Source organism: Bos indicus x Bos taurus, chromosome 19 (genome assembly GCF_003369695.1).
Source record: "Bos indicus x Bos taurus breed Angus x Brahman F1 hybrid chromosome 19, Bos_hybrid_MaternalHap_v2.0, whole genome shotgun sequence".
In the NCBI taxonomy this organism is placed as follows: Eukaryota; Metazoa; Chordata; class Mammalia; order Artiodactyla; family Bovidae; genus Bos; species Bos indicus x Bos taurus.
In genome coordinates this window covers 36,067,207-36,092,265 of record NC_040094.1, presented here as the reverse complement: position 1 = coordinate 36,092,265, position 25,059 = coordinate 36,067,207, and the positions used below count along the sequence as shown (strand labels likewise).

The following is a 25,059-nucleotide window of genomic DNA, read 5'->3' as shown; positions in this document are numbered from 1 at the left end:
GGCCTCTTGCTGGCCCAGTCCTGACTGACGAGGCCCTGCTCTTCCACCCCGGGGCCCCGGAAGTGGAAGCTGTGCTGCCCGCAGGCCTCAGCGGCAGGCCTGTCACTGAGGTGACAGCCTCAGGTGCAGGGGCTCCGCGTGAGGAGGCAGCCAGAACCCTCCCAACTCCTCTGTGTTTTGTTGCAGAAATGGCAGCGCCGGTTCTTCATCCTCTACGAGCACGGCCTCTTGCGCTACGCCCTGGACGAGATGGTAAGTGAGCTCTCCCGTCCCACTCTGCCCCAGCCTTTGCCAGGCCTCTTCAGCTCTGTGCTCTCACTGCGGCTTCTGCTCCGAAGCCTGGAGTTTTGAAGCACGTGTGGCAGCTAGTTGCAGTGGCCCTTAACAGCCCTGACCTTTGCTTTGAGGTACCTTCTATGGCCATGGGTGAGAGTCAGTGGTGAGGGAGGAGGTCCTTTCTGTTTAGGGAGAAGGAGCCCCTCAGTAAGAAGTGGAGGGGCTGCAGGGCAGGTGGGTGGGGTGGCCCTGCGTGGGCCTGTGCCCGCCGGGCTCTGCAGACCCCCCTACCCTGGCCCAGGGCTCCTCTCAGGTCTGTGGCTGTAATTGGTATCGCTTATCCGATTCATTGTTCAGAGGCCTCCTGGCTACGGGGTTGGTGTTCCTGTCGCTAAATTGGGTGTACAGGCCCCGTCCTGTCCTGCCATCTGCCTAGTTTGCTTCCTGGGCTGGAGGGATATTTACCAACCTGGTGCAATATTCTGGCTTTTCTTTTCCACTCATTTTGTCTCCTGGCCTTTTCTCTAAAGGAGATGGTCTGTCCTGACTAATCTGAAGTATGACTGAATTCCAAAACTGAGTACCTTTTCCTGTCCATTGGAATGTGTGAGTGTGTGTGCGCTCAGCGTTTTTAATTGGGACGGTTCGGGAACGTCCATTCACACATGTAGCACGGTGGACCCCACCCTTTCAGAGTGCATCTGCTTGCTGCAGGGGTGTGAGCAGAGGACGCCGCAGTCCGGTGGACACGTGGATTTCTGGTGGTTGTCACCACGGGTGCATTAGCAGGTCATCAATGCTGTTTCCACGTGGGGGGTCCTTATCATTGTGATGCCACGTGGTCACCGTTTTGTTTACAGGACACGTTAACGGGTCTGATATCTAAGGATGCAGTTGATAGGTATGGCACTTTGTTCTGTGTCGACTAGTGCCTCGTTTCCTTCTAAAAGAGAATTTTCTTTTTCTTCTTTCTTTCTGATGAAGATGTTTGTCAACAAGGATGGGCTGCAGGGGCTTTGCTGTGGCCCCATCTGTGTCCAGAGCAGCAGGAGGTACTGGGGTGGTGGCACTGTGGGGGTTGGGGTAGAGTAGAATTTGCTGGTGGCAGGAGCAGGCGAGTAGATTCACCTGGACACACACGTCCTTTGGTGACTGCACTGCCTCGTGTGTTCTCCCAACCTGGCCATCACCCCCGCAGGCACCCTGAGATGGGAGCTGGGCCCGATGCATGGGGGTTTACTGTGTCCTCCTTGTGCCTGGCTAACTGCTCTGAAGTCCTGCGAAGACTGACCATGGGGAAGGGGCCTCGGAGTTCGCTGGATGACTTCCAGGCAGGACTGCACCATGAACCATCCTGAAAAACAGTTCCTGGACTTGGCTTGGAGACTGATGATTTTGATCAAGAAATCTTTCTTTAGGTCCATCTGGGGTTTGGTACAGGCTGTGGTCTCTTCAGCTCAGCTGCACAGCATGAGGGCGGCCGCTGGGTAGACACGCAGCGCACACTGGTCTGAGAGCTGGTCCTGCATGGCCCCACGTGCCGTCTACACTTGCTGCCGCCTGCCCGTCCTGAGATGCTTGGGCAGAGGTGGGGCGTGCTGCACTCAAGAAGAAGGAAACCCTGGAAAAGCAGGGCTGTGGAGAAGGTGGTGCGTGCCAAGTGGAGGAGTTGGCCCTGCTCGTGGGTGAAGGGATTGGCTGGTGCTGCTCTCAGTGCAGGCGTACGGCCCCTCCAGGGGTAAAGGAGCGTCATTTCTCCGTGTGCCAGGGAGCGGTAGCCGTTGTGTTGAAGCACCTGTAAAGTGACATGTTTCCTTGTTGCCTTAGGAAAGCCCCCATGGTGGATGTTCTGAGAAAGCCTCCGGAGGCTGGCATTGTGGGGCTTGCAGGGCTGGAACGGTCTCTCCAACCCTGTGGTCTGTGTCAGGCCCTTTCTTCACAGCTGACTCCTGCCTCCACCTGGAGTGGGTGGCCACGGCGCCAAAGTTGCTGTGCGAGGCCTCCAGGGCCGCACGGCAGAGCTGCCGTCCTGAGGCTCAGCGGCGCCAGGTCGCACAGGCGCTGCTAGACCTCATGGAGGCCACGTGCCGCCAGACAGTGTGCAGTGCCCAGGACGGCCCTACAACCAGTGCCAGCCCAGAGACCCTGTGTGGCCTGGTCAGTGGCTGGCTTATGTCTTTTTAAGAGATTTAAGCATGTTTGACTTGCTGTCATCTCTGTTCTTACAAGGTTCAGAAGGACTTCCCATGAGATTTCCTGGGAGTGGGGGAGGTGGTGGGGCGGGGTAGCCTGCTGGCTGGGATGCTGTGTGCCAGTGGAGTAGTCCTGGGCTTGTTCTTGCTGTGGGGGGGTGGGGGGCGGTTTCTGTGGGGTGTCCTGCACATCAGGCAGCTGCAGGGCCAGCAGAGCTGCTCGTGTGGCTCACAGCCAGGGAGCACACGGGCACCTCTTCTCACGGCTGCTCAGGGCAGTCAGACCTCATCCCCACCCCGGCCCGTGTAACAGCCATCTGGTTGTTGGTCTCCAAGAGCAGCAGCTCCACATCCAAGCACTAGCTAGGCCTCCAGGATGAGAGGAGCAGGGCCCTGGCGAGAGCAGCAGCTCTGAGCCACCCCCAGCCACTACTCATGTGCCACCGTTTCAGAGTTTAGTGTTGCCCCATCCCTTTCCAACTAATCTACTGCATGTAATAAATTGTAGCATTTTATGGCTAGGCCCTTAACACTTAGTCACAGTTTGTTTCAAATTGTTATTTGGGCTTCTACATTTACAGGATTACTGTTTGTTTTCATTTGCTTAAGTGTGGTCTAACAAACTGGCTTTTTTCCCTGTGTCCCTAGGCCCCCGATAGTTCTTGGTCCCCCTCTCTGCACTGTCTGACCTGGGGTCTGGGAAGCACAGGTCCTGTCAAAATTGTTGAGTTGAAATCATCAACTTTTTAAGTGCTTTGCTACAGGACTTCTGTTAAGCACGGGGAGGAGGTGGGATCTGGGTACTCCTGGGGGAAGGATTAGGTGTGTACTGCCTTGAAGCTCTTAGTGGCTCCTCGGCAGAGAGAGAACACACTCCAGAGGGCTCAGAGCACAGGTGGGGACTCCGAGTGAGAGGGGACTTTGGTCCCTGGAGGGCTGCTTGGAGACACCTTTCTGTGTGGGGTCTCCTGCTGGGTCTGGGGCCTCAGGCTAGTTTGACTCCAGAGGTGACTGTTGCCTTTCTCTTCCAGGCAGCTCTGAGATGGGACTAACCTTCGGGATCACTTTTCCTTTTTTGGGAAATTTCTTTCTTGATACACCCACATACCCTGTAACTGGTGGGTGTGGAGGAGAGGCAAATTGCCCAAAAAAGGAAAAAAAATTTCCCAAACGCAAGCAGAGGTGAGGTGGGCTCAGGGCAGTCTCACGGACAAGTGGGAGCCTCAGCAGTTGGGCTGGGCCTCTGGTTCTTATGGAGAGGACAGAGGGAAGAGTCTGGAAGCCCAGCCGGCTCCCCCTCTCCTCTGCCTTTGTTTCTGCCCCTATGCTCTGCTGTTTCTGCGTCTCTGCCCTTGAGCGGTGGTGCTGGGGTCACTAGAAGGCTTTCCTGGGGGAGCTCCCCATCCAGAGGGGAAGCAGCCCCCAGTCTCAGGTGAGGTTGCTGGGCAGTGAGACTCGGGGCGAGGGGAGCCTGTGGCCAATGGGCTCTGGGAGCCTGTCTCTTGATTTCATTTTCTCTTCCTTTTCCTCCTGGAAGCCAGGCAAAAACATTTGTTGTTGTTGTTTGCTTTTAAACTATGGTAAAATATATGCAACAAAACGTACCACTTTAACAACTACAGTTGGGCAGCATTAAGCACACTCACACTGGTGTGTACCCACCACCACCACCCCTCCACCCCTCTCTGGAGCTCTTCCCATCTTCCTGGGCCAAAGCTCTGTCCCCATTAAACCCTTACCACACACCCTTCTACTTCCTGTGCCTTTGGATTTGAGGACTCCAGGGACCTCCTGTAAGTGGGGTCATGGTACTTGTCCTTGTGTGTCTGGCTTGTTTCACTTAGCATATGTCCTCAAGGTTCATTCATGTCGGAGCACATGATAGAATCTTCTTATCTGGAAGGTCTGATGCAGTTAACTCTGCTCTGAAGCGAACTGGCCGTGGGTCTCTCCTCTGTGATACCTGTGGAGAGGCTGTGCTCACGCTTCCCCGGCAGGTGTGTGGAGTCCTCCCACTGTGTGCCCTGAGATTCCTGGAAAGGCAGCCCAGACCACAGCTATGCTGAGCTGCCTTCACGGGGGCCGTGCTGCTGGCTCCTCAGTGTGTGTCACACCCCAGTCGTGTAGTGGGGAGAGCTCTGGCAGCCCTCATGTGTCTTGCTGGAGGGCAGCTGTGGGCTCATCAGTCCCCTGGGCAAGGCGCTCCAGCCAGAAGAGTCACCTCAGGGTCTGTGCTCACGGGCGAGGCGGTGGCTTGGTCTGAGCACTCCTCAGAGGAACTGAGAGCTGCTGGGCTGTGGTTCTGCCTCCTTTACAGTTTTCTTCCTTAGGACAGTCCTGGAGGATGCTTGATCCCGGGACCTTTGCCTACTGGGTTTTCCATGCGTTTGGGCCCCAGGGCAGAATGGGGAGGGACTCAGCTTGGCCCGCTGCCCGTGGGGACGCTCCCCTGCAGCCCAGTCTCCATCACACCCCTGCATCAGAGCCTCCAGATTGCAGGGCCCAGGGACCACAGTTTCAGTAGCCACCCCTGCGACATGAAGAGGCACAGGCACCAGAGCAGCCCTGCTCTAAGTGCTGGCCCTCCCTCCCACACCTCCCCCGCTCCTGGAGCTTTCCCAGGCAGACTGATTATTCTGATTCACTGGCAGCCATGGTGGCCATCATGTCCACAGCCATGGTAGGAGGCCATGTGGCCACAGGAAGGCCCCTTTCATGGTGAAGCACACAATTCGTTGGGACCCATGTGAATACAAAGCTGAACCACAGTGCACACCTTCTTCAGGGCAGTGGGTGGATTGTGGAGTCAGAGAAGCTTTCTGGAAGGAGTGGGGGCCTTGGCCACCACCCTCCTGGTCACAGGGGTTGCCGGGGTGCCATGTGCTCAGCCTGGTGCTCTGTCTGTGGCTGCTCTTCAGGCACCTCCTCTATTGTGATGTTCGCTCCAGTTACTGCTTGACAGGTACTGCCCTTCCTTTCAAAGAAGAAACCGAAGTCCCAAGAGATGGTGGCATCACTCAACTTGCGGGTGTCAGAACTGGGAGTTTGCGAGCTGGTGAGATGCCTTCTGGGAGAAGGACGGGTCCTTTCCCCGGTGGCCCCACCCCCCTGCCCGCCACTGCTGCTGCTGTGTCTAGTGGTGGGCCGCTCGGCCACACCTGGCCACTGCGTGTGGTGTGGGGAGGGGAGCTGGGTGCAGGCTGGCTGGGCTCTTGGCCTCTGGCCCACCCTCGGGTTTGTCTGTGGCCACAGATGGGAGCTCTGTTGGTTTTCCGTGAGCCTTCCAGCTCCTTGAACTAGACTCACTTCAGGCTTGCAGTCGGGTGTGTGAATGTACCTTCAGAGGTGTGTGGAAATTGCAGTAAAGAGTTCACCCTGTGCCTCCAAGAGGCAGAGAAGCTTTCTGTGACCCCCGTCTGATGCCTTATGAATCAGTCTCACGTCTTTAGATTTATTTGTAAACCTTTCATGCATTTGGCCTGGCTTTGACCTCTGTACTTTTCCACTTGGGTTCAGCTTCCACGGCACGGAGGCAGACGTACTGTGTCAGGGCCGGGGGCCCGAGGGGTGCAGGGAGAGGGCACTGGTGTGGAGTCTGTACCTGGAGGGTTTCCTCCAGTGCCCCCTCTCTGAGGAAGTGGCCGGTTTGCCCTCCACATGACCTCAGAGGCTGTTGGACCCACAGTGACCCCTAACTGTTTTCCTTCCCTCCTCTGCTCAGGTGTCCCTCCTCAGTCCTGTGGTTGCTGTGGTAAAAATGGCAGTTCGAAAAGTAGCTTTAAACTTGGAAGTGTTTTCATCCTTATGTCAGCCTGTGAACAAGATGGGGGCTGTGAAAGAGCAGGGGCTGCCCTAGCCCTATGGGTGCTCCACGTCCCGCAGGGCTCTCTGGGTGCTGTCACAGGCAGGCTGGTGACCTCTGTCTTCTCCATGGAATTCTGCACAGAAACGTAACGGGAGCTTTAAACTGACGCAGTCTGGTGCTACTTCCGTTGAAGCTGTGCATGATCCCACTCTTCCTTCACCACCCACCACCCCAGCAGCCCTGGCTGGACTGGGCAGACCTCCCCAGACAAAATCACCCTGGTGCCTCAAGGCCAAGCCCGCAGGCTGCATGAGCAAGCCTGTACCACCTCTTCCGTGTCCGCCAGTTAATTATTTTTCCAAAATAATGAACTTAAAAAACATTTGCCAAAGTCTGAGTGCTTTACCAGTGTGAACAGCCACCTTCCCTCCCCCTCACTGCCCCCTGCCCCCCGCCCCCCCCGCCCAATTCTGTGAGCTCTGAGGCCTCTGCAGGGGCTGGGTGAAGGGGAGAGCAGCCGGGCGGCGGGGAGGGTCTGCTGCAGGACAGCTCAGCAGGAGTGCTCGGGAGCCAGGCCCCAGCCAGATGTCAAGAAGGTGACTCCAGGCTTGAGGCATTGCACCCCTGCCTGCTTTCATTTTTAGACTTGAGGGCTGCAGCTGAATTCCTTGTCCTGTCTTTACTTAATCATGTACTACACGTCATTTTCACCTCTCTGGGAGGGATGTTGTCACAGTTAATTCCTTAATGACTCTTAAGTATAAGTGCATTGGGGTTGAAATATAATCTGTAAAGGGCTCTGCCTCTGGGCTTTCTGCGGGCTGCCTTGCCCTGGAGCATCCTTGGGTCAATTTCAGGTTACTTGGAAATATTACGGTGGGTGACAGGAAAGGGCATGATGAACCCAGCTGGGACTGGGAACTCCTCCCAACCGAGCCCTGTTGTCCAAAGATCAGGGGTCAGCGGTGGCACTCAGAAGTGTCACGCACCTTCCTTCCTTAAGTATGACTCCCTGGGACGCAGAAGGCTGCACCCATTAGAGTGAAGCATTCTTTGGTACAGGTGTTCCCTGGAGACTGGTGGCCAGACTGTAGGCCCTTCTCACGGAGTGGAGGAAGTAGCCTGGGACACAGGCTTGTTAAGATGTCTGAGCCTGGTGTCTACTGGAAAGTACAGCATTCTGCCTCTGGTAGCTTTTTGTTGTCATTTACCACTCTACCTGCTGGCCTGGGTGACATTTCTTAGTGTGGAACAGCTAGGGGGTGGAGGCCACCAGTGGTTACTTATGGGGCTGTTTGGAATGAAGAACAGAGCAGACTCCTGGGAGTTACAGCAGAGGGGTTTCAAGAGTGACCAGGTCCAGAAGTCCGTTTGTGGTTGGGGAAATCCACCAGTAGGTATGGGGTTACCTGGTCCTGAAGGGAAGGGCTTGCTGCTTCCATGGGGCATGAATCTGGGGCAGGATGGATGCTCTGTGCTGCCAGTGCCTCAGAGAGCAAAGAAGTTAGAGGAGAACATGCAGGAGTGAGTGGGTGCAGAGGCTCAGATAGAAAGGAGCACGTGCATACCTGCCAGGTGGGGTGGGAAGGCTCTGCAGGTAACCCTGAATTATTCAAAGAACCAAGAGAGGACACAGGCACCACTCCCGGGGGGGGCTCCTTCCTCTGTCCCTGGTCCCCGGGACGCAGATTTCCGTATGAGTCTTCCTGCACAGGGCAGTGAGTGCTTCAGGGAGAGCCTGCTATTTGCCTGCATAGACGGAACCTTAAACTGTGCATGTGGGTGTGGGAGAAGCCCGGCACCTGTCAGCTGACCCAAGGGTGGAGATCAGTCTGCCATCCCCTTTGATTCTGGCATGTCTGTCGTACGCGTTTAAGAAGCCTCTCCCTGCCCCGGAATCCTCCCTCTCTGAATTTGAGGCTCTAGTGAGAGGACCTGGGGCCTGGGGGCCCAGCGAGTGCCTTTCCATGTCCCTGTGCCATCCTGTACGTCTTCATCCCGTCCCAGTTACCACGTGCTCAGTCATAGGCAGCAGGGGGAGACGCGCTCTCGACTGTGTCTGGTGCCCTCAAGCCCAGTGAGAACCACGGTCCTCTTTCGGACTCCCCTGCTGTCCCACAGCTGTTGTGGGACACCCGTGGCTTGTGAACAGAGGTGCTGCAGGTGGTTTTACGTCCTTCTGCCCGCTTGGGGCCCCTGCCAGCCCTCTGCACGTGCACAGCTCTTACTCACAGAGATAGAGGGGGTCATGGGATGGTTGGAGCAGCAGTTCTGTGAGCTGATGGAGGGATTTCTGGGGGTCTCACCCTCTGCAGGGGTAGCAGCTGAGTCTGGGCTGTGGTGGGCATTCTTGGTGGAGGTCCTTAGAGCTGTGGGTAGACTTCTGTGGCGCTGCGACTCTGGTCTGGAGGGTGAGCATCTGCGTTAATGGGCTGGGTGGGTCTGGCCCTCCTGCAGGGACAGGTATGACTTTGGGTTTTAGGAAAGGGAGCAGCTTGGAATAATTGGTTAGGGAGCAAATTAAGTAGCAGTAGGGAGAGAACTGTCGAAAAAGAGTCATTTTATGAGCGTCAGCAACAGGAAACATTTGGGGTCCAAGAAACAAAGCCAAGTGACTGGTATTGGTGTGTGCGTGTGTGCACCCATGGTGCCCCCACACATGCCTGTGCAGGGCCGAGTGGCTCAAGGCCAGGCTGCAGAGTCCTCCAGGGCACAGCCCTGCACCCTGACTTCTTGGGACCCCGTCATGAGCCCAGCCCTCCCTGCCTGACCGTTTTTTTTTTTTTTTTTTTAACTTTCCTGGGAAACAGGCAATATAAACAGTCTGATAAGCCAACCCATGTAAGGTATTAAATGGAGGACTAGATCAGTAATGTTTATGTTATTCTGACCCTGTGAAAACTGCCACTTAAGCCACGTAATGACCATGGCTGTGTTTCCTTCCACACTTGGTTTCTCTTGACGTTTATGGTTGCCCTCCCCCATTTGTTTTGATTTATATTTAACTAACCTTAATTGAACTTTACACTTCTGACAGAACTACAAAGTTCTCCTGAGTGTGGGCAAGTCCTTCGGTCAGAGAGTCGTCGTTTTTTCGTATTCACATCCCTCATGGAGACCTCTCTCTGCTTGTCCCATCTGGCCTGGCTCTTCTCCAGGCCTGCTGCTTAGCTCTTGACCTGGGCTTCCTTCAGCTTCCTCCTGAGGGTTTTAGATTGATCTCTTATTTTTGGTTTGCTTCTCTACTTGGTAAAGCCTCTTGAGAATGGCACAAGGGAAAGAGTTTTGAGACCTTGCGTGTCTAAAAATGCCTTTTTTGCCTATACTCTCGATTGGCAGCTGGACTAGTTATGGAATGTCAGGCTGGGAACAGTTTCCCCTTGGAGTTTTGAAGGCACCATTGTCTCTCATTTCTACCATTACCGTGGAGAAGTTCACATACGGTTCCTGACCCCATGCTGAACGAAGGGAGTTTTCTCTCTGGAAACTCTGAGGAGCTGCTCGTGAGCCCCTGGGCTCTAGAAATGCATGGGCTGTGCTTTGCTGTGGGCCTGTTTTCTCTCGTTGAACCAGAAGCCTGTGTGCTTTTCAATGAGGAAAGTTCAGTTCTTCTGGTCCAGGAGTTTTCTTGTATTTTTTTTTTCTTCTGGTAATTTTTTGTTTCATCTTCCCTGGTCTTTACTCTCAGAGCTCCTGTTATTTGGCTCTTGGTTCCTTTGCACAGTCTCTAATTTTATTATCTTTTTGCATGGCTTTGTTGTTCCTGAGACCTCATTAACCTTGCTGTAAACCCTTCTATTTCTGATCCCAGTGATCCTGTTTTGTTCTATTCTGGTTCTTATGTCAGCTGTGATACTTATAGTTTCTTGGGGCTCATTTCTTGTTCTCTGTGTATCCCTTTTTATAGCATCTTATTCCAGTTTCATGGACGCAGTACTGTCTCTTATAATTCCAGTTATTTTGAAATTCCATTCTGTCTCTGGTCTGACTTAGTTCCCTCCCTGCCTGTTTTGTCTTGGGCTTTCTCAAATGACTGTGACCCATAGCTGTACATTTGTATTCAAGAACGAGGTTATGTGTGTGCAGGGCTTATGTGGTGATTGGCTGGCCTTGTCTTAGAAGGACAGTCAGGCTGGGAACTGGAGAGCCCCCAGATCCAGGTCCTCCCCTCTCCTGTCTGGGGCGGCCTCAGCTTTCAGGATGATGACTTTCATGGAATCTTCCACCTCCTGCTCCCCGCCCCTACCCCGCCATGCACACACACCCCCGACACGCGCCCACCCCGCCATGGTGCTTCCTGCCCTGAGTCCAGAACCTCTTCAGAGAGGTCCTGTGGGTGCTGCCCATGGGAGCCTGCCCTGTGGGCTGGTGCTCCTTGAATGGGGACTGCCCAGCTTTCCTGCCCGTCTCGCCTCTGAGGTTGGCGGAGGTGCTGGGCCAGCCCTGAGTGTGAGGAATTCTGGGACCGCTTGAGTCTGCTCCCCCGGGTCCCTCTTCAGGTGTGCACAATTTATTTACTATCCCACATCTGCTGCTCTCTCCTGTTTTTTGTCTTTGAGAGTTATACCTTTTAAAAATCTGTGGTCATTTTTTATCAGAGTTTTATCAGCAACTTGAATGCGTCTCCGTGTGATTTTGGCCGTGCTTGACTGGAGGCCCCTCATGCGTTTCAGGAGTCAGTGTCCACCCTGGGCATCCCCCTCGTGAGCCCTGCTCCTCTGTCCTCTCCTAGATCGTCTGTGGGGCAGGTTGTTGCCCTGGGTCTGCACAACTCGTGTGCCTGGTGTGGTGTCTTTGAGAGTGAGCGTAAATGTGCCTGCTCTGGGTGTGTGTTCACCTCCTGAATTAAGGCTGCAGTGCCTTTTATGAGAAAGAGATACTTTTCATCTCTTAGGAAACAGTTCTTCTGGTCCAGGAGTTTTTGGATCAAGATGAAATTCTTGATTCTCTGGTTGGAAACCCCAGGGTTAACGATGACCACTGTTCCAGAAAAGTTAGATGGAGACTCCGTCTAATCTCCCTTTGGTGAATAAGGCCCTTGACTGACTGGGCCCAGGCCCCTACTTGCACCAACAATAAGACGCTTGTTGGCAGGGGCTGGGCAGCTCCTGTAACCGAAACTCTGGCCGCCGTGAGAATGGCCATGGGGGTGTGTGGCGCGGGCCTGTCCTCCCTCTGGGCTGCGCGCGCTTGTTCCCTCTCCCACACCGTTTGTTTTCCTCACGGTGCTCCCTGCGACCTGAAGGAGCCAGGAGAGGTTGATGCGTTCATCCACTTGCTGTGTGCCGTGGGCAGGCTGGGAGTTGGAAAAATGAAGATGAGGAAGAGTCCTGCCGTCCAGAACCTTACAGCCGATATCAGACAGGAGGGTTAGCCGGCACGGGGGCACGGCGCTGAGAGACACATGCCCTGCCTGGCCCCAGAAGTGCTCCCTGCAAGCTCCGGATCGCCCTCGGGAGGGACAAACTCAGAGCATTCCAGAGGTGGGCGTTCAGAATTGGTCAAAGCACACAGATGGTGGTAGAAGATGGGACTAAAGAAAGAGGGATTTCTGCCCGCCAAAGCCAGAAATAAATATTTCATGGCAAAAAAAGATTGTTGTGTTTAATGAAACTATTCTAACGGTTCCCTATGTCACCCTTTGCAGCACAGTCTTGAACAGCTACCTGTTAGGTCACCAGGTAGCTGTGCTTACTCTGTTCCATACTGCAGGCATTCAAGTCGCTTTGAAGTGTTTTCTTTCTTTTTTTTCTTTCTTTCTTTCTTCCCTACTCTCTTCCTTTCCTTCTCTCTCAGTATAATGGTTCAGGCGACGATCCCAGAAGCAGAGTTGCTGGGTCCAGGCTGTGAACCGTCTTGAGGCAGTTGATAGTTACTGCCAGATTGTGCTCTGGAAACTCCGTGCTCCTCGGCTGGGAGGAGGGTGTCCTCTCCATTTTCCTCCCTCCATGTCCGGATCCCCTAGATTTGTGTGGTTGTCCTGGAGGTTGTAGAGGGGTACTTTCTGAGCGAGGCACCCCACAGACGGTTAGACCGTATTTGTAGTCTTAAAGAACTGATACATCCTGAAGCATTGGAGCCCTGATGATAGCTGAAAAGCCTCATTTTAGCTTCCATTTCATTCCTCCACAGTCAGACCAGAACCAGCAGCAAAAGGAAGTTGGAGTGGTTGGCATCACACCTCGGCCTCTTGCACCTCCCCATGCTTCTGAGAGCTAGGGGACTGGAGCAGACAACTGAGGGGTGGCCCTGCCAGGAGCCGGGCACCACTGTTCCTTGCCACAAAGCTGCTGTGTGGCCATGACATCTGCCCGGCTTACAAAGCGTGGCAACAGCCTGGAGGGGTGGGGTGGGGTGGGGTGGGGTGGGAGGGGGCTGCAGAGCCCTCTGCTCCTGCTTGCTTCCTTTTCCCTGGAGTCTGATGCACCCTCCCTGCCTGCCGCACGTTGCCCCAGGCCCTTCTCTCTGTCACCCACTGGCCTTTCAGAGTTGGACCGAGACAAAGGTTTCCGGCCCCAGAATGTCCCTACTTGCTTAATTCCCATGCTCTAAAAATATCCGTACAGAGCTTCTTCCTGCCCAGTCTCCAGTCTCCTCCCTACAGAATCCGCCTGGCTCTCCCTACCCCTCCCCCAGGGAAGAAATAAGATCCCCGTTTCATTGCTCTTTCTAGGCTCAGAGTGGAATAAATAAGAAACGCTGGGTTTCCACAGTTAAAAGGGGAAAACTGCCTTTGTTCAGCCTGGAGGGCTGCCACCCGCCTGGGTCTGGGTCCACACTCTGAAGGTCCTGCCTCCTGCTCTGGGAAGGGCACCAGAGAGGAAGAAAGGTGGGGGGGACAGGAGCCCACGTGGGGTGGCGGAGGGAGGCCAGCCTTCTGCAGCCGACGGGCCTCCTGCAGTGAGTTGCTGTGGGAGTGAGGCCGGGCTCCCAGGCCCCTGCCTGCCTGGTCAGCGTGGACCAAAAAGGAGTCTGTGGGAAGCCTCCACCCTGGGAGGCTGCGGAGGCTCCTGCAGCTTTCTCAGGCATTCCTGGATTGGGCTGGAGCCTCAGCCCCTCCCCCCACCCCCAAACCCTGGATGCATGCCTAATTGAGGCTTCATTTATTCCCCCATTTTCTCAGCTCCGTAGAAAGAGACAGGCAAGTGGGTGAGGCCTCCCGATCCTCCTCAGAGCATGGGGGTAGTAAGGGGCTGGGGGAGAGAAGTACTCCAGGGTGGGCCTCCTCCATCCCAGAGGGGCTGTGGAGGGGGGAGGGGCAGGGAGGGGAGCCAGGGCAAAGGGGCTGCCAAGCTCGGCAGTGGTGGGAAGAATTTCTTTTTTTCTCCCCACTCAGAAACCCAAAAATAGCCATGTCAAAGGCACAAGCCTTGCAAGCTTGAAGCCAGCTGAAAGCCATTTGCTTCTGAGCCCTCCCTCTTTTCCCTCCTCTTCCTCACAGGCCCTTTCTTTCCAAACTCCTGCCCAGTCACGGGAGGACGGGACCCCCCCCACACACACCACTAGCCGCAGGAAGAATGGACATCCTCTCTTCCATTGCTACCCCAGACTGCGCCTTCACTGGTTCCCACAGGGAAGTCTAAACCCACTGCCCTGTACCCTAGTGTAAAAGGTCGCCCCTGCATTTGCTTTTCTTGTAACTTTGAATTTGCTGATTAAGATTTCTTAAAATGAAGCAAATCTGTGGCTAAAATGTAGACAATTAAAAATATGTAAAGACTGGATTGGATCTTGAAACCAAGGGGAGTGGTCATATGCAGGGGCACAAATGCCACAAAAACTGTTTGCTGTTACATCTGTTTTCCCCAATCATAAAAGTAACATACTCATTGCACAGATTTTGTGAGAACAGGACAGCACAAAGATGAGGTGATAATCCGACAATTTAGAAAATTCTCTGATGTGAACTTCTGGGGTTTATATGATGCGATGCCTTTTCTGGTTTCCTTGCTCAGTTACTCCTGCTGGGTATCACATCTCTGCTGCCAGCCTGTTGCTCAGCCCTCTGCAGAGAGCAGAGTGGATGTCCTTCTGCAGGGGCACCCGTTTTCAGGGGTGCTGCAGTGGGGGCTGACCTCCATCTGGGCAGCTGTGGCTTGACAAACAACACGGTTTATTTCTCAAGTCCAAGATATGCGTGCAGCATGGCCGGGTTTTGGTGAGAGCTGTCTGGTGAGAGCTGTCTTCCAGGTCCCCGACTGCTCCTGTGTCCTCACGTGGCGGAGAGCAGAGTGGACCTCACAGAGGCCCCACCTCCTGGCACCGTCTCATTGAGGGGTAGGGCTTTAGCGAAGGAGTTTTGAGGAGATGCTAAAGTTCAGTTCATAAAGAGGCCCTCCAGTGACGCTGGCCAGGCTCTGCCAGTGCCCTGCAGTGTCCTGGGTGTAGGGTAATGGCCAGTTAGCCTGGAGACCTGGGTCCCTGCATTCTGGAGGGACTCTGCCTCGAGGTCCAGGTTGTCCGAAGCGTCATCAGTCTGGCCAGGGAGAGCACAGCACCAGCACAGGCCGCCCAGGCTCATGGCTTGTTTTAGGCTGCACTTTCTCCTCTTGGACGGAGAAGGCGATGGCAGCCCACTGCAGTGGTCTTGCCTGGAGAATCCCAGGGATGGAGGAGCCTGGTGGGCTGCCGTCTGTGGGGTCGCACAGAGTCGGACATGACTGAAGAGACTTAGCGGCAGCAACAGTTCCCGTCTCGGAACTCGTCAAAATGAAATGAAACTGAATTGGCCCGTCCTCGAGCAGCTTGTCAGAAAACACCTGGGTGGTTGTGTGTGGGCTGACTTCCAGCTCCGCCTGCTAGCTGACTGGTCACTTCTGTAGCCTCAACGACATCTCTGTGTTCTCAGTGGTGTGGGGAGAGGAGCAGTGCTTTTCAGGATGAGCGTGGATGCTGGATGCTCTGGACGAGACTGCAGCTTCGTGGCCTGTCTTCCCACCACCTTCCTGTCTTGCTGCAGGGGCGAGGTCGGGGAGGGTCTGGCTCTGTTGTCAAACAAAGGCCTGCTTCCCCAAAGGAGCCCCTTCCTCTCAGGTTTAGGGACATCTGTTGCCTAATTAAGAGATGAACGTTTTGAGATAGTACATCTAGATTTTTTTAAGTGTGTATTTTCTGTGTTTTGTTTTTTTTTAAAGAAACACACTTGAGAACCATTTTGACAGTAGCATGGACAACAGCAGGGACTCCAGTTGTGTATGTTTACTTGTTTTTGAAGTTATTTTCTGCAGTGGTGACAGCCACCACAGGGCCCTGATGGGTCCAGGAGACCCGGGAGGGCAGGGCGGTGCAGAACACATGTCTCCAGGGTGCACACCTTTGTGGCTGGGCGGCGTCTGCAGATAGCACCTCTCCCTCCCCATCCTCTGTGTCCCGAGGCCGCTGATGGGTCCAGAGAACTCGGGTGCTCCCAGGCCTCCATGAGAGGCTTCTTTGAGGTTTCGCTGGGGGCAGACATCTGCTGTCAAGAACCAGGTGTGGGTGCCAGGAGAGCCAGCGGCAGTGGCGGGGCTCCAGGGGTGGGGGTGGGGCAGGAGAACTGGACCTAGAGGAGGTGAGGCGGGAGCAGATTGTAAGGTGGACGTTAAAACATCACCGGGTCAGCGCAGGGCCCAGGAAATGCACACCTCCAAGCCCTTGGTTGGGAGTTTCCAGGAGGAGAGAGAAGTGAGAGCGTCCTTTCTTAGACAAGGCCCCATCAGCCTGCCAGGCCTCAGCTTCTCACAGCCCTTGTTGGGCAGGGAAGTCTTTGCACTTCCCTGAGGCAGAGAGCCTTGCTGTCAAGCCCTTCTCTCTGGAGGTTTTCCTCCTTCTCCCGCTGTTGGGAAGTTTAAGCAGGAGGACATCGGCACTGACGTGCTCCAGGCTTCCTACCCTGGGAGGGAGAGGGTCTGTACCTGTGGGTTCTCTTGTGGACTGCGGAGAAGCATTTGAGTCTGGGAAGAACAGGGTGCTTGTTCCAGGGCCCTGGACTCACTCCAGGAGGCTCCAACCCCTCTGCTGATGAGCCCCATGGATCCCTGGGAAGGAGCCTAGGAGCCTGTACAGGACGGGGTTTCAGTCCTGTGGCCGGGTTTTGTGGGTCAGAGACGGGAGGGCGGGATGCGTTGCTCAGCACCATGGCATTTGGGCACAGGCCTGTTCTGAGACAGGTTGGGGATGTCAGCCCTGGGCTCACAGCATGTGTGCCCTGGACCTGCACTCTTGCTGCAGGTAGATGCCTGTGGGCACCCGAGTGTCCCTGGAGCCTGCGGTCCCTGAGGGGCGTGGGGAGGGTTGGGGGGCCGTGGCCGTGCCTGGCCTGTGTCCAGGCTGGGAGTCCCCTTCTGGACACTCTCGTTACTGCTCTGCTCCCCTGTGTTCTAAAACTTGGACAGCAGAGGAGGCCCAGTGACTTCTGATGTGGTGTGGGCTCAGAGCAGACTTTCTCGATTGTGTGAATTCTCAGAATAAATCAGAGAATTTCTCCATAAAAAGGTTATTTGAAGTCCTTTGGGCACCCACCTTGGATGGGTTCTGCCTAGCCATATTCTGTAGTAGCACCAGCCCCACTTGGTTTCAAGGCTCAGCAGCGTGGTTGACAGGAGGGTGTGTGTGTCTGTGTGTGTGTGTGTGTGCGCGCGTGCGTGAGCAGCGTGGTTGACAGGAGGGGTGTGTGTGTCTGTGTGTGTCAGCAGTGTGGTTGATAGGAGGGGTGTGTGTGTGCGTGCCCATGTGACCCGCCTGCATGCTCTATGTGGCAACAAGCTCCCCCGATTCTGTGTTCCAGCTGGACGCTTACACTGGGTAGGAGCCAGAGGAGCTGGACCTGGCGCTCAGGGCCGGGGGATGGAGGCGGGAGCCTGTGCCTGTGTGGGGTTACCTGGGCTCCACTGGGGACAGGGACTCTCCTCTCATCACAGGAAGTGTGGCAGCCCCACCATGGCCCTCACCTTCCCGTGGGTGGTAGGGTTGCCTGGCGTGGTCTTCACCTTCTCAGTTGGTCGAGGGCCTCCTAGGGTCACCCGAGGAGAGGACCCATGTCCCTCCTCCTCCCCTCAGGAGGTTGCCTGAGGTTTCGTTTTCTTTCTCACTGTGGCTGGCAGGGCCTTTGTGGGTGCTAACCCGAGCCTTGGGTGCTGGGGCCTGACGATACCACGTCTCCAGTCGTGCCCCCTCTCTGTGAACCCTGCTGGCGCTCACCCGCAGCGGGCTCGCAGCAGCTGTGTTTTCTCTCTGTCCCCTCTGTTCTGCTTTCATCAGGTCCTCCCTGGCCCACCACAAGCTGCCTAGTGACCTGGTGCAGCCGGCCAGGGCCTGGGCATCCAGCCCGCGGTGCTGGGCCTGCTGCGGCTGTGAGCAGACTGGCCTCCTCTCCAGGCGGTTGTTCCCAGCCTCAGCGTTAGAAGCATGAAGGGGCTTTTTGGTAATTCTGATTTTAAAAAGCCCCACCCCCAGAGAGTTTAAATCTGGGCATGGAACCTCCATTTAGTTATCTTTTCAGGTCATTCCATTATTCAGCAAAAGTTGAAAACCATCGCGTTAAGCACTCAGGCCTTACAGTTTAGGACCTTTTGCCTTCTCTCCAGCCTCTCTCATGGTTCCTGGTCCCCAAGAGTCTCTTCTGGCTGCTTCAGACCTCAGCATCGGGGGTCTTTCAGCACCAGGGTGAGCAGGGGCCCCTGCAGGAGGGCTTGCTGAGTGCCACGGCCCCAGCAGCTGCGTGGCTTCCAGCCCACCCATAGCAGACGATGGTGTGTTCTCTCCCAATCTGCCTGGAGCCGCTGGGCAGACCAGCACTGCCTTCCACCCGGGCACGGCACCCTGCAGACCAGAGCTGGGGCGTGCATCTCCACAGCAGGGCCTGCTGCCTGTGTGCCAGTGCCCCCTGCCCTCTGTGAGCAGCCCCGGTCTCCATCTCGGCTGGAAGAATGGCTTCTGCTAGGAGGTGCCTTGAGCCCCTGACCTTTCCCCTCTGTGCCCGCCTGCCCTCCCTCTTCACCCAGCATGCCCTGGAAGAGGGGGCTCCGAAACTTGTGCTGGAGGCAGAAGGTGTAGAACTAGTGTCTGCTCCCCGACAGGGCTCTCAGATATACAAGGAGCTGTGATGGGTTCTTCTCCAGGGCTTCCCTGAAGAGTCCAGGTACGGGTGTGTAAGGTGGTGTGTGCCCTTGGACATGAGTGGAGTCTGTACAACTGAAGGAGAAGGAATCGTGCTGGGTGCCTTGTGCACAGCGGTGGAGTTGCCTTTGGAGCACTGGTTCACAGTCTGGGCCACCTGGTGTGCTGGGGCCCAGGCGGGCGAGGGGAGAGGCTGGAATGATCCACATGGTCCTGGATTCAAGTGGAGGACACATGTGTGTTTAGCTTCAGAGACACACACTCAGGAGAGAGACCCCGCAATTGATAGATGGGAGTAGGTGGGGCTTGGGGAAGTCAGTGTAGATGTGACTCTGCACAGGTTATACGCACCTGTGTTTCCTGGCCCGTCATCTGAGAAGGCCTGGAGGCAGCAACGCCCCCAAAGCAGTGAGCATACCTAGTTCCTCAGTATTGATTTCTAATTCTGTTCTCCAGTGAAAGGAACCAGAGATCCTTGGAGAAATGGCTGATTCTAGGATCAGGGTAGGTACATAGAAGCTGAGCCTGGGGCACCTTGCCCTGCAAACAGTGGGACGTGTGCGTGCTGGTAGGCCACACGGGCGAGGCCAGGACAGTTTGAGCCGCAGACCCATCGTGTAGTACTGGGTTATAGTCTGTACTATATGGGAGGCACATTGAAGTCGAAGGGGCCTGTGTGGCTGTTCCTGTGCTGCTGCTTCCCGGGCTTGGTGGGGCGGGCGCTGTTGAGACCAGAAGGGCTGGCCCCTGTGAGCCTGGACAGGTTTCCCAGGTTTCCTGTCTCTCGTTCCCTCGTCTCTGTGTGTGACAGGATGAGGTCACGCCTGCCTCATGGGAGGTCATATTTAAGGAAGGATGAGAGAGACTATAATTGGGTGATCCTGGCTTAGAGGTGGTGGAGAGAGGCTCGTGCCCTTCAGCCCTCACCTGTCACATCTCTGCCTTTCGTGGCCCTTCTGCAAACTTTGTGGAGGAGGTAGCACCTTCTTATCATGGAGAGGTTGCCAAAAGTCTCAGGGTACAGTTGGTGCCTGAGTCCCGAGACCACACGGAGCTGCGGGGCGACAGGGAGCACTCGATATGCAGAGGGACCAGGGAGCAGCTTGGCCCCCGAGCCCTGGAGCAGTGGCCTCTGAAGAGGAGCGTGTGTCGCCCGGGGCCCTCTAGGTGGTCCAGTGAGGAGAAAATGCTAGAACTTCTGATGATGTACTTTATGGCCCTTGCTGAACTTACCTGTGTGTGTTGCGTGTGTGTAACACAGGGTGACTCATCAGGGCCGTGTACCTGCCCCAGCGGCACGAGGGACAAGGGAGGAAGTGCGGGATGGGAGGAGAGCAGAGCAGGGTGCTGGGCCTGCCTGCTCTTACGCTCCTGCCTCGCTCCACGTGCTGCCCTGGTCCTTCCTGAGGCCCCGCCTCCGAGAGGCCGTGTGTTTTGTCGGGGCCAGTGGGGATCAAATGTCCTGCCTGAGGGAGTCTGCCTTTGGAGAGGGCAGAGACCACCACCCAGGGAGGGTTCTGCTGGGCACTGGCACGATGCGGGGGAAGGAAGCAGGGCCTGGAGCTGAGGCAGGAAGGTGGGAAGACAGCGCTCATCCTGAGGGAGGTGGGGGCCCTGGGCCACTTCCCTCGTCAGCTGCTTGGTTGAGGACCACCCACCAGACCCCCTGCTCCAGCTTAAGGGCTGGTCAGGGGCCTCCAGGAGAGGTGCTGCGAGGTTGTACTTCACTTGGGACGCGCTCAGCTTGGCGTGGGTGTGGCCCCTCTCTCATGCCCACCTGGGAGCACTTCTGAGACAGGACACACTTTGAAGACACAGTGAAGGTGCATGCTGTTCTGTGGGCACATGGCTGCCCTCCTACCCTGCCGCCTCTGTCCTAAGCTGGGCCTCAGGAGGACGGGCAGATCCCAGAGGCTCCACGGAAAGGCTTCTTGGAGTGGGGAACTTACTCCCTGCCTTGCAGTAACCCCGCGAGCTGGCGGCTGTGTCAGGGCGAGGACTCCGGAAAGCCACCACCTCTGGGGTCTGGCTCCTGGGTGGGGCCCCAGTGGACAAAAAGGGAGCTGGCTGGTGGTGGGTCAGCAGAGCTCGGCATCTCATCTTCAGACCAGATCCCCTTTGTGTTGCAGCAGGGGACTGGCAGGTGGAAGGGAACCCAGGCACCACTGTGGGCCTTTTTTGCCCCTGCTGCTGCTCCAGGACCAGCCGGGAAGCGCTGGGCCCTTGGAATGGGCCCCTGGTGGAGGTGGAGGTGGGGTGGGAGTTGGAGCTTGGGCTCCCCTCCCTTCACGGAGTCTTCGCGCCTGGTGTGGTGGCCGCCACAGCCCCCTGCTTCCTTCCCCAAAGCCTCCTTGCATTCCAGGAGGGTCCTCACTCATCCGCTCAGTATCTTGTTTTTGGATTTCTCTCCCTAATGTCAGTGTCTCATAGCTTTGACTGAGAAAAGGGGGGAAGTGCTATAATTTGTCCCAGCCCTGGCCAGGCAGCCCTGAAGGAGGCCTACCTCTGACGACCCCAGGTGCGAGGCTCCGGGCTGCCTGCCCCAGTCCGCCTTCAAGGTGTGCTTCTCTCTGGTCCCTCCTAGCCTTTAAAAATAGCCTTGCAATTTCAAAACCACCTCCTGTAGCTTTTCTCACTGCTTTCTGGATCAGCCATCCTCTGAGATCAGGCTCCTGGCTGCCTCTGTCACCCCCGCTGTCCTCGAGAGGGTCTGCTGCCTGTTCCCCCCACACACAGCCCCTGTCCTCCCCCAGCACTCCTGGGCTGTTCTTCAGTGGGAAGGAACATGCAGCTGGTTGTCCTCTGAGAAGAGCAGGCCTGTCACCTCTCTCCCCCGGGGTGGGTCAGTAGGACGCGGGGCTGTGAGGGCCAGACTAAGGCAGCCCGCCCCCATGCTCCGCGTGGCAGGGGGATCTGCACAGCTGTGAGGCCCCAGTGCTTGTGGAGAAGCCAGGAGGGTCCGGAAGGACCTGGGGAGACAGGGATGTTCCCTCTGCCCCTACAGTGACTCCTGCCCTGTCTTCCTCTTGCAGCCCACAACCCTCCCACAGGGCACCATCAACATGAACCAGTGCACGGACGTGGTGGATGGGGAGGGCCGGACGGGCCAGAAGTTCTCCCTGTGCATTCTGACCCCTGAGAAAGAGCACTTCATCCGGGCTGAGACCAAGGAGATCATCAGCGGGTGAGTTTGCTACACGTGTGTTGAGCCGAGCCGCCCCACCTGCCGGGGTCCTCGGACTGCCTGCGCCCCGTGTCTGCTGAGTTCTTCTCTCCACCCACCTTTGCTTCATCCCCACCCTCAGTTGCCCAGCTGCCCCTGCACGCCTCGCTCCCCTGCCGCCTCCCTCTGCTGGCGTCAGCACATCTTCCAGGCCTCTCTCTGGTCTCCCAGTCCATCCTCACCTCACTCTGGCTTCTTCTCACTCAGACAGGAGGGTCTTGGTCTCCAGAGCTCATCCAGCCTCACCGGCCTCCTGCCTGAAAGGCCCTGGGGCCCTTCCCAGCCCCCACCTGCAGCCCATGCACTGCAGCTCTGAGCTGCTGGCCACGCACGCCCCCTGCTGCCTCTCCCCTGCCCTCCCTTCCGTCCTCCAGGCTGTGCGGCCCCCAGGAGGCCTTCCCCACGAGGTGTATGGCTCTGTCAGCTGGCGCCTGTGAAGGCTGGGGTTTGCCCAAGTGTGTTGTCCTCCTCAGCCAGCGGTCAGCCCTGGAGCAGAGGCCATGTCTCCCTCATGACCCCCGTGTCTGCACTCAGGAGTCACCACAGGGTGACCACATGCACTGCTTTTCTTGTCTGCATGACAGAACAGAGTTCTGGGCCACCCCACCCCCAGCATGCCCTGGGTGGAGGCTGGGAGAAGCCCTGGAAAGTAGAGGGACCCAGATTTCCAGGCAGCTGCCAGCGCAGGGGGCTGAGCTCCGTGCTCTGAGCCCTGTCACATCTGCCTCCTGGGGGCCCTGCTCTTCTGTGCACGCAGCTGCACAGGTATGTGACATGGTGCGTGACAGCGAGCAGGTGCCCCTTGGCCCAGCCAGGAGCTCGGGCGCTGGGTCGTGGAGAAGCTTGTCATTCCTAAGGTGCAAAGGAGAAAATAAACTCTCTGGGTTGAGGGGCTGGGCTGATTACTGCACAAGGAGAAGGAATTAGGACATCAGGCACCTTGTGTTCGGGAAACGGAGGTGGCTTTGAGGGATGGGCTGGGCTTTGGGGCCCCATCAGCTGCAGCTGGCCAAGACTGCCGTGGGAGGAAGTGAGATCTCGTTTTCACTGAGGTGGGTGTGGAGCGGGGGCCAGACCCATGCTCCTGAGGGGTGGGTGGCTTCTTCCTGGGGTGCCAGCTCCCTGCTAGTCATCCTCCTGTGGGGAGAGGCAGGATTTCGTTTCTAACACCAGGGGCAGACGGGAGGACCAGTTTCACTGTCTTGCCTTAATCCTCCTCTTAGAATGTCATGGATTCTAAGAGAGCAAAGCATTTTTGTTGTTGTTCAGTCTCTCAGTCATGTCCAACTCTTTAGACCCCACGGTCTGCAGCACGCCAGACTTCCCTGTCCATCACAAACTCCCTGAGCCTACTCAGACTCATGTCCATTGCGTCAGTGATGCCACCCAACCATCTCATCCTCTGTTGTCCCCTTCTCCTCCCGCCTTTAGTCTTTCTCAGCATCAGGATCTTTTCCAGTGAGTCAGTGCTTTGCATCAGGTGACCAAAGTATTGGAGTTTTCAGCTTCAGCATCAGTCCTTACAATGAATATTCAGGACTGATTTCCTTTAGGGTGGACTGGTTTGATCTCCTTGCAGTCCAAAGGACTCTCAAGAGTCTTCTCCAACACCAAAGTTTGAAAGTATTAATTCTTCAGCGCTCAGCCTTCTTTATGGTCCAACTCTCACATCCATACATGACTACTGGAAAAACCATAGCTCTGACTATATGGACCTTTGTCAGCAGAGTAATGTCTCTGATTTTTAATATGCTGTCTAGGTTGGTCATAGCTTTTCTTCTAAGGAGCAAGCATCTTTTAATTTCATGGCTGCAGTCATTGTCCGCAGGGATTTTGGAGCCAAAGAAAATAAAGTCTGTCACTGTTTCCATTGTTCCCCTGTCTATTTGCCATGAAGTGATGGGACAGGATGCCCTGATCTTCGTGTTTTGAATGTTATTTTAAGCCAGCTTTTTCACTCTTTCACCTTCGTCAAGAGGCTCTTTAGTTCCTCTTCACTTTCTGCCATAAGGGTGGTGTCACCTGCATATCTGAGGTTGTTGATGTTTCTCCCGGCAGTCTTGATTCCAGCTTATGCTTCATCTAGTATGGCATTTCACATGATGTACTCTGCATATAAGTTAAATAAGCAGGGTGACAGTATACAGCCTTGATGTACTCCTTTCCTGATTTGGAACAGGTCTGTTGTTCCATGTCCAGTTCGAGCTGTTGCTTCTTGTCCTGCATACAGGTTTCTCAGGAGGCAGGTCAGGTGGTCTGGTATTCTCATCTCATTAAGAATATTCCAGTTTGTTGTGATCCACACAGTCAAAGGCTTTAGTGAAGTCAGTAAAGCAGAAGTAGATGTTTTCCTGGTATTCTCTTGCTTTTTTGGTGATCCAACAGATGTTGGCAATTTGATCTCTGGTTCCTCTGCCTTTTCTAAATCCAGCTTGTACATCTGGAATTTTTCGGTTCACGTACTGTTGAAGCCTAGCTTGAAGGATTTTGAGCATGACCTTGCTAGCATGTGAAATGAATGCGGTTGTGCAGTAGTTTGAACATTTTTCGGCATTGCCCTTCTTTGGGATTGGAATGAAAACTGACCTTTTCCAGTCCTGTGGCCACTGCTGAGTTTTCCAAATTTGTTGGCACATTGAGTACAGCACTTTCACTGCATCATCTTTTAGGATTTGAAATAGTTCAGCTAGAATTCTATCACCTCCACTAGCCTTGTTCATAGTGATGCTTCCTAAGGTCCACTTGACTTCGCACTCCAAGATGTCTGGCTCTAGGTGAGTGATCACACCACTGTGGTTGTCTGGGTCATTAAGGTCTTTTTTGTAGTAGTTCTTCTGTGTATTCTCAGCTTCTCAGGTGGTGCCAGTGGTAAAGAACATGCTTGCCAATGCAGGAGACATAAGAGATGTGGGTTCAATCCCTGGGTCCGGAAGATCTCCTGGAGGAGGGAACAGCAACCCACTCCAGTATTCTTGCCTGGAGAATTCCATGGACAGTGGAGCCTGGTGGGCTACAATTCGTGGAGTCAAAAAGAGTTGGACGTGACCAAGCGACTAACACTTTCACTTTTCTGTGTATTCTTGCCACCTCTTCTTAATATCTTCTGTTTCTGTTAGGTTTGTTCCATTTTTGTCCTTTATTGTGCTTATCTTTGCATGAAATGTTCCCTTGGTATCTCTGATTTTTTTGAAGAGGTCTCTAGTCTTTCCTATTCTGTTGTTTTCCTGTATTTGTTTGCATTGTTCACTTAGGAAGGCTTTCTTCTCTCTCCTTGTTATTCTTTGGAACTCTGCATTCAGATAGGTATATTTTTCCTTTTCTTCTTTGCCTTTCACTTCTCTTCTTTTCTCAGCTATTTTTAAGCCCTCCTCAGAGAATCAGTTTGCCTTTTTGCATTTCTTTTTCTTGGAAATGATTTTGATCACTACAGTGTTACGAACCTCTGTCCTTAGTTCTTCAGACACTCT

The 25,059-nt window shown here is 55.2% G+C and overlaps 1 protein-coding gene across 11 annotated transcripts in view; it reads left to right on the top strand.

The window, feature by feature from the left end:
• Positions 1-25,059, top strand: part of MPRIP (myosin phosphatase Rho interacting protein) — a 92,896-nt gene that overhangs the window by 24,824 nt on the left and 43,013 nt on the right. For all 11 annotated transcript variants that reach the window (XR_003506688.1, XM_027516841.1, XM_027516843.1 and 8 more), the window contains exons 3-4: positions 187-252; positions 21,402-21,553. Coding sequence is in view for 10 of the 11 variants with exons in the window: in XM_027516841.1 (XP_027372642.1) it covers positions 187-252; positions 21,402-21,553 (218 nt within the window). In the remaining variant the exon portion in view is untranslated. The remainder of the gene's footprint in view (positions 1-186; positions 253-21,401; positions 21,554-25,059) is intronic.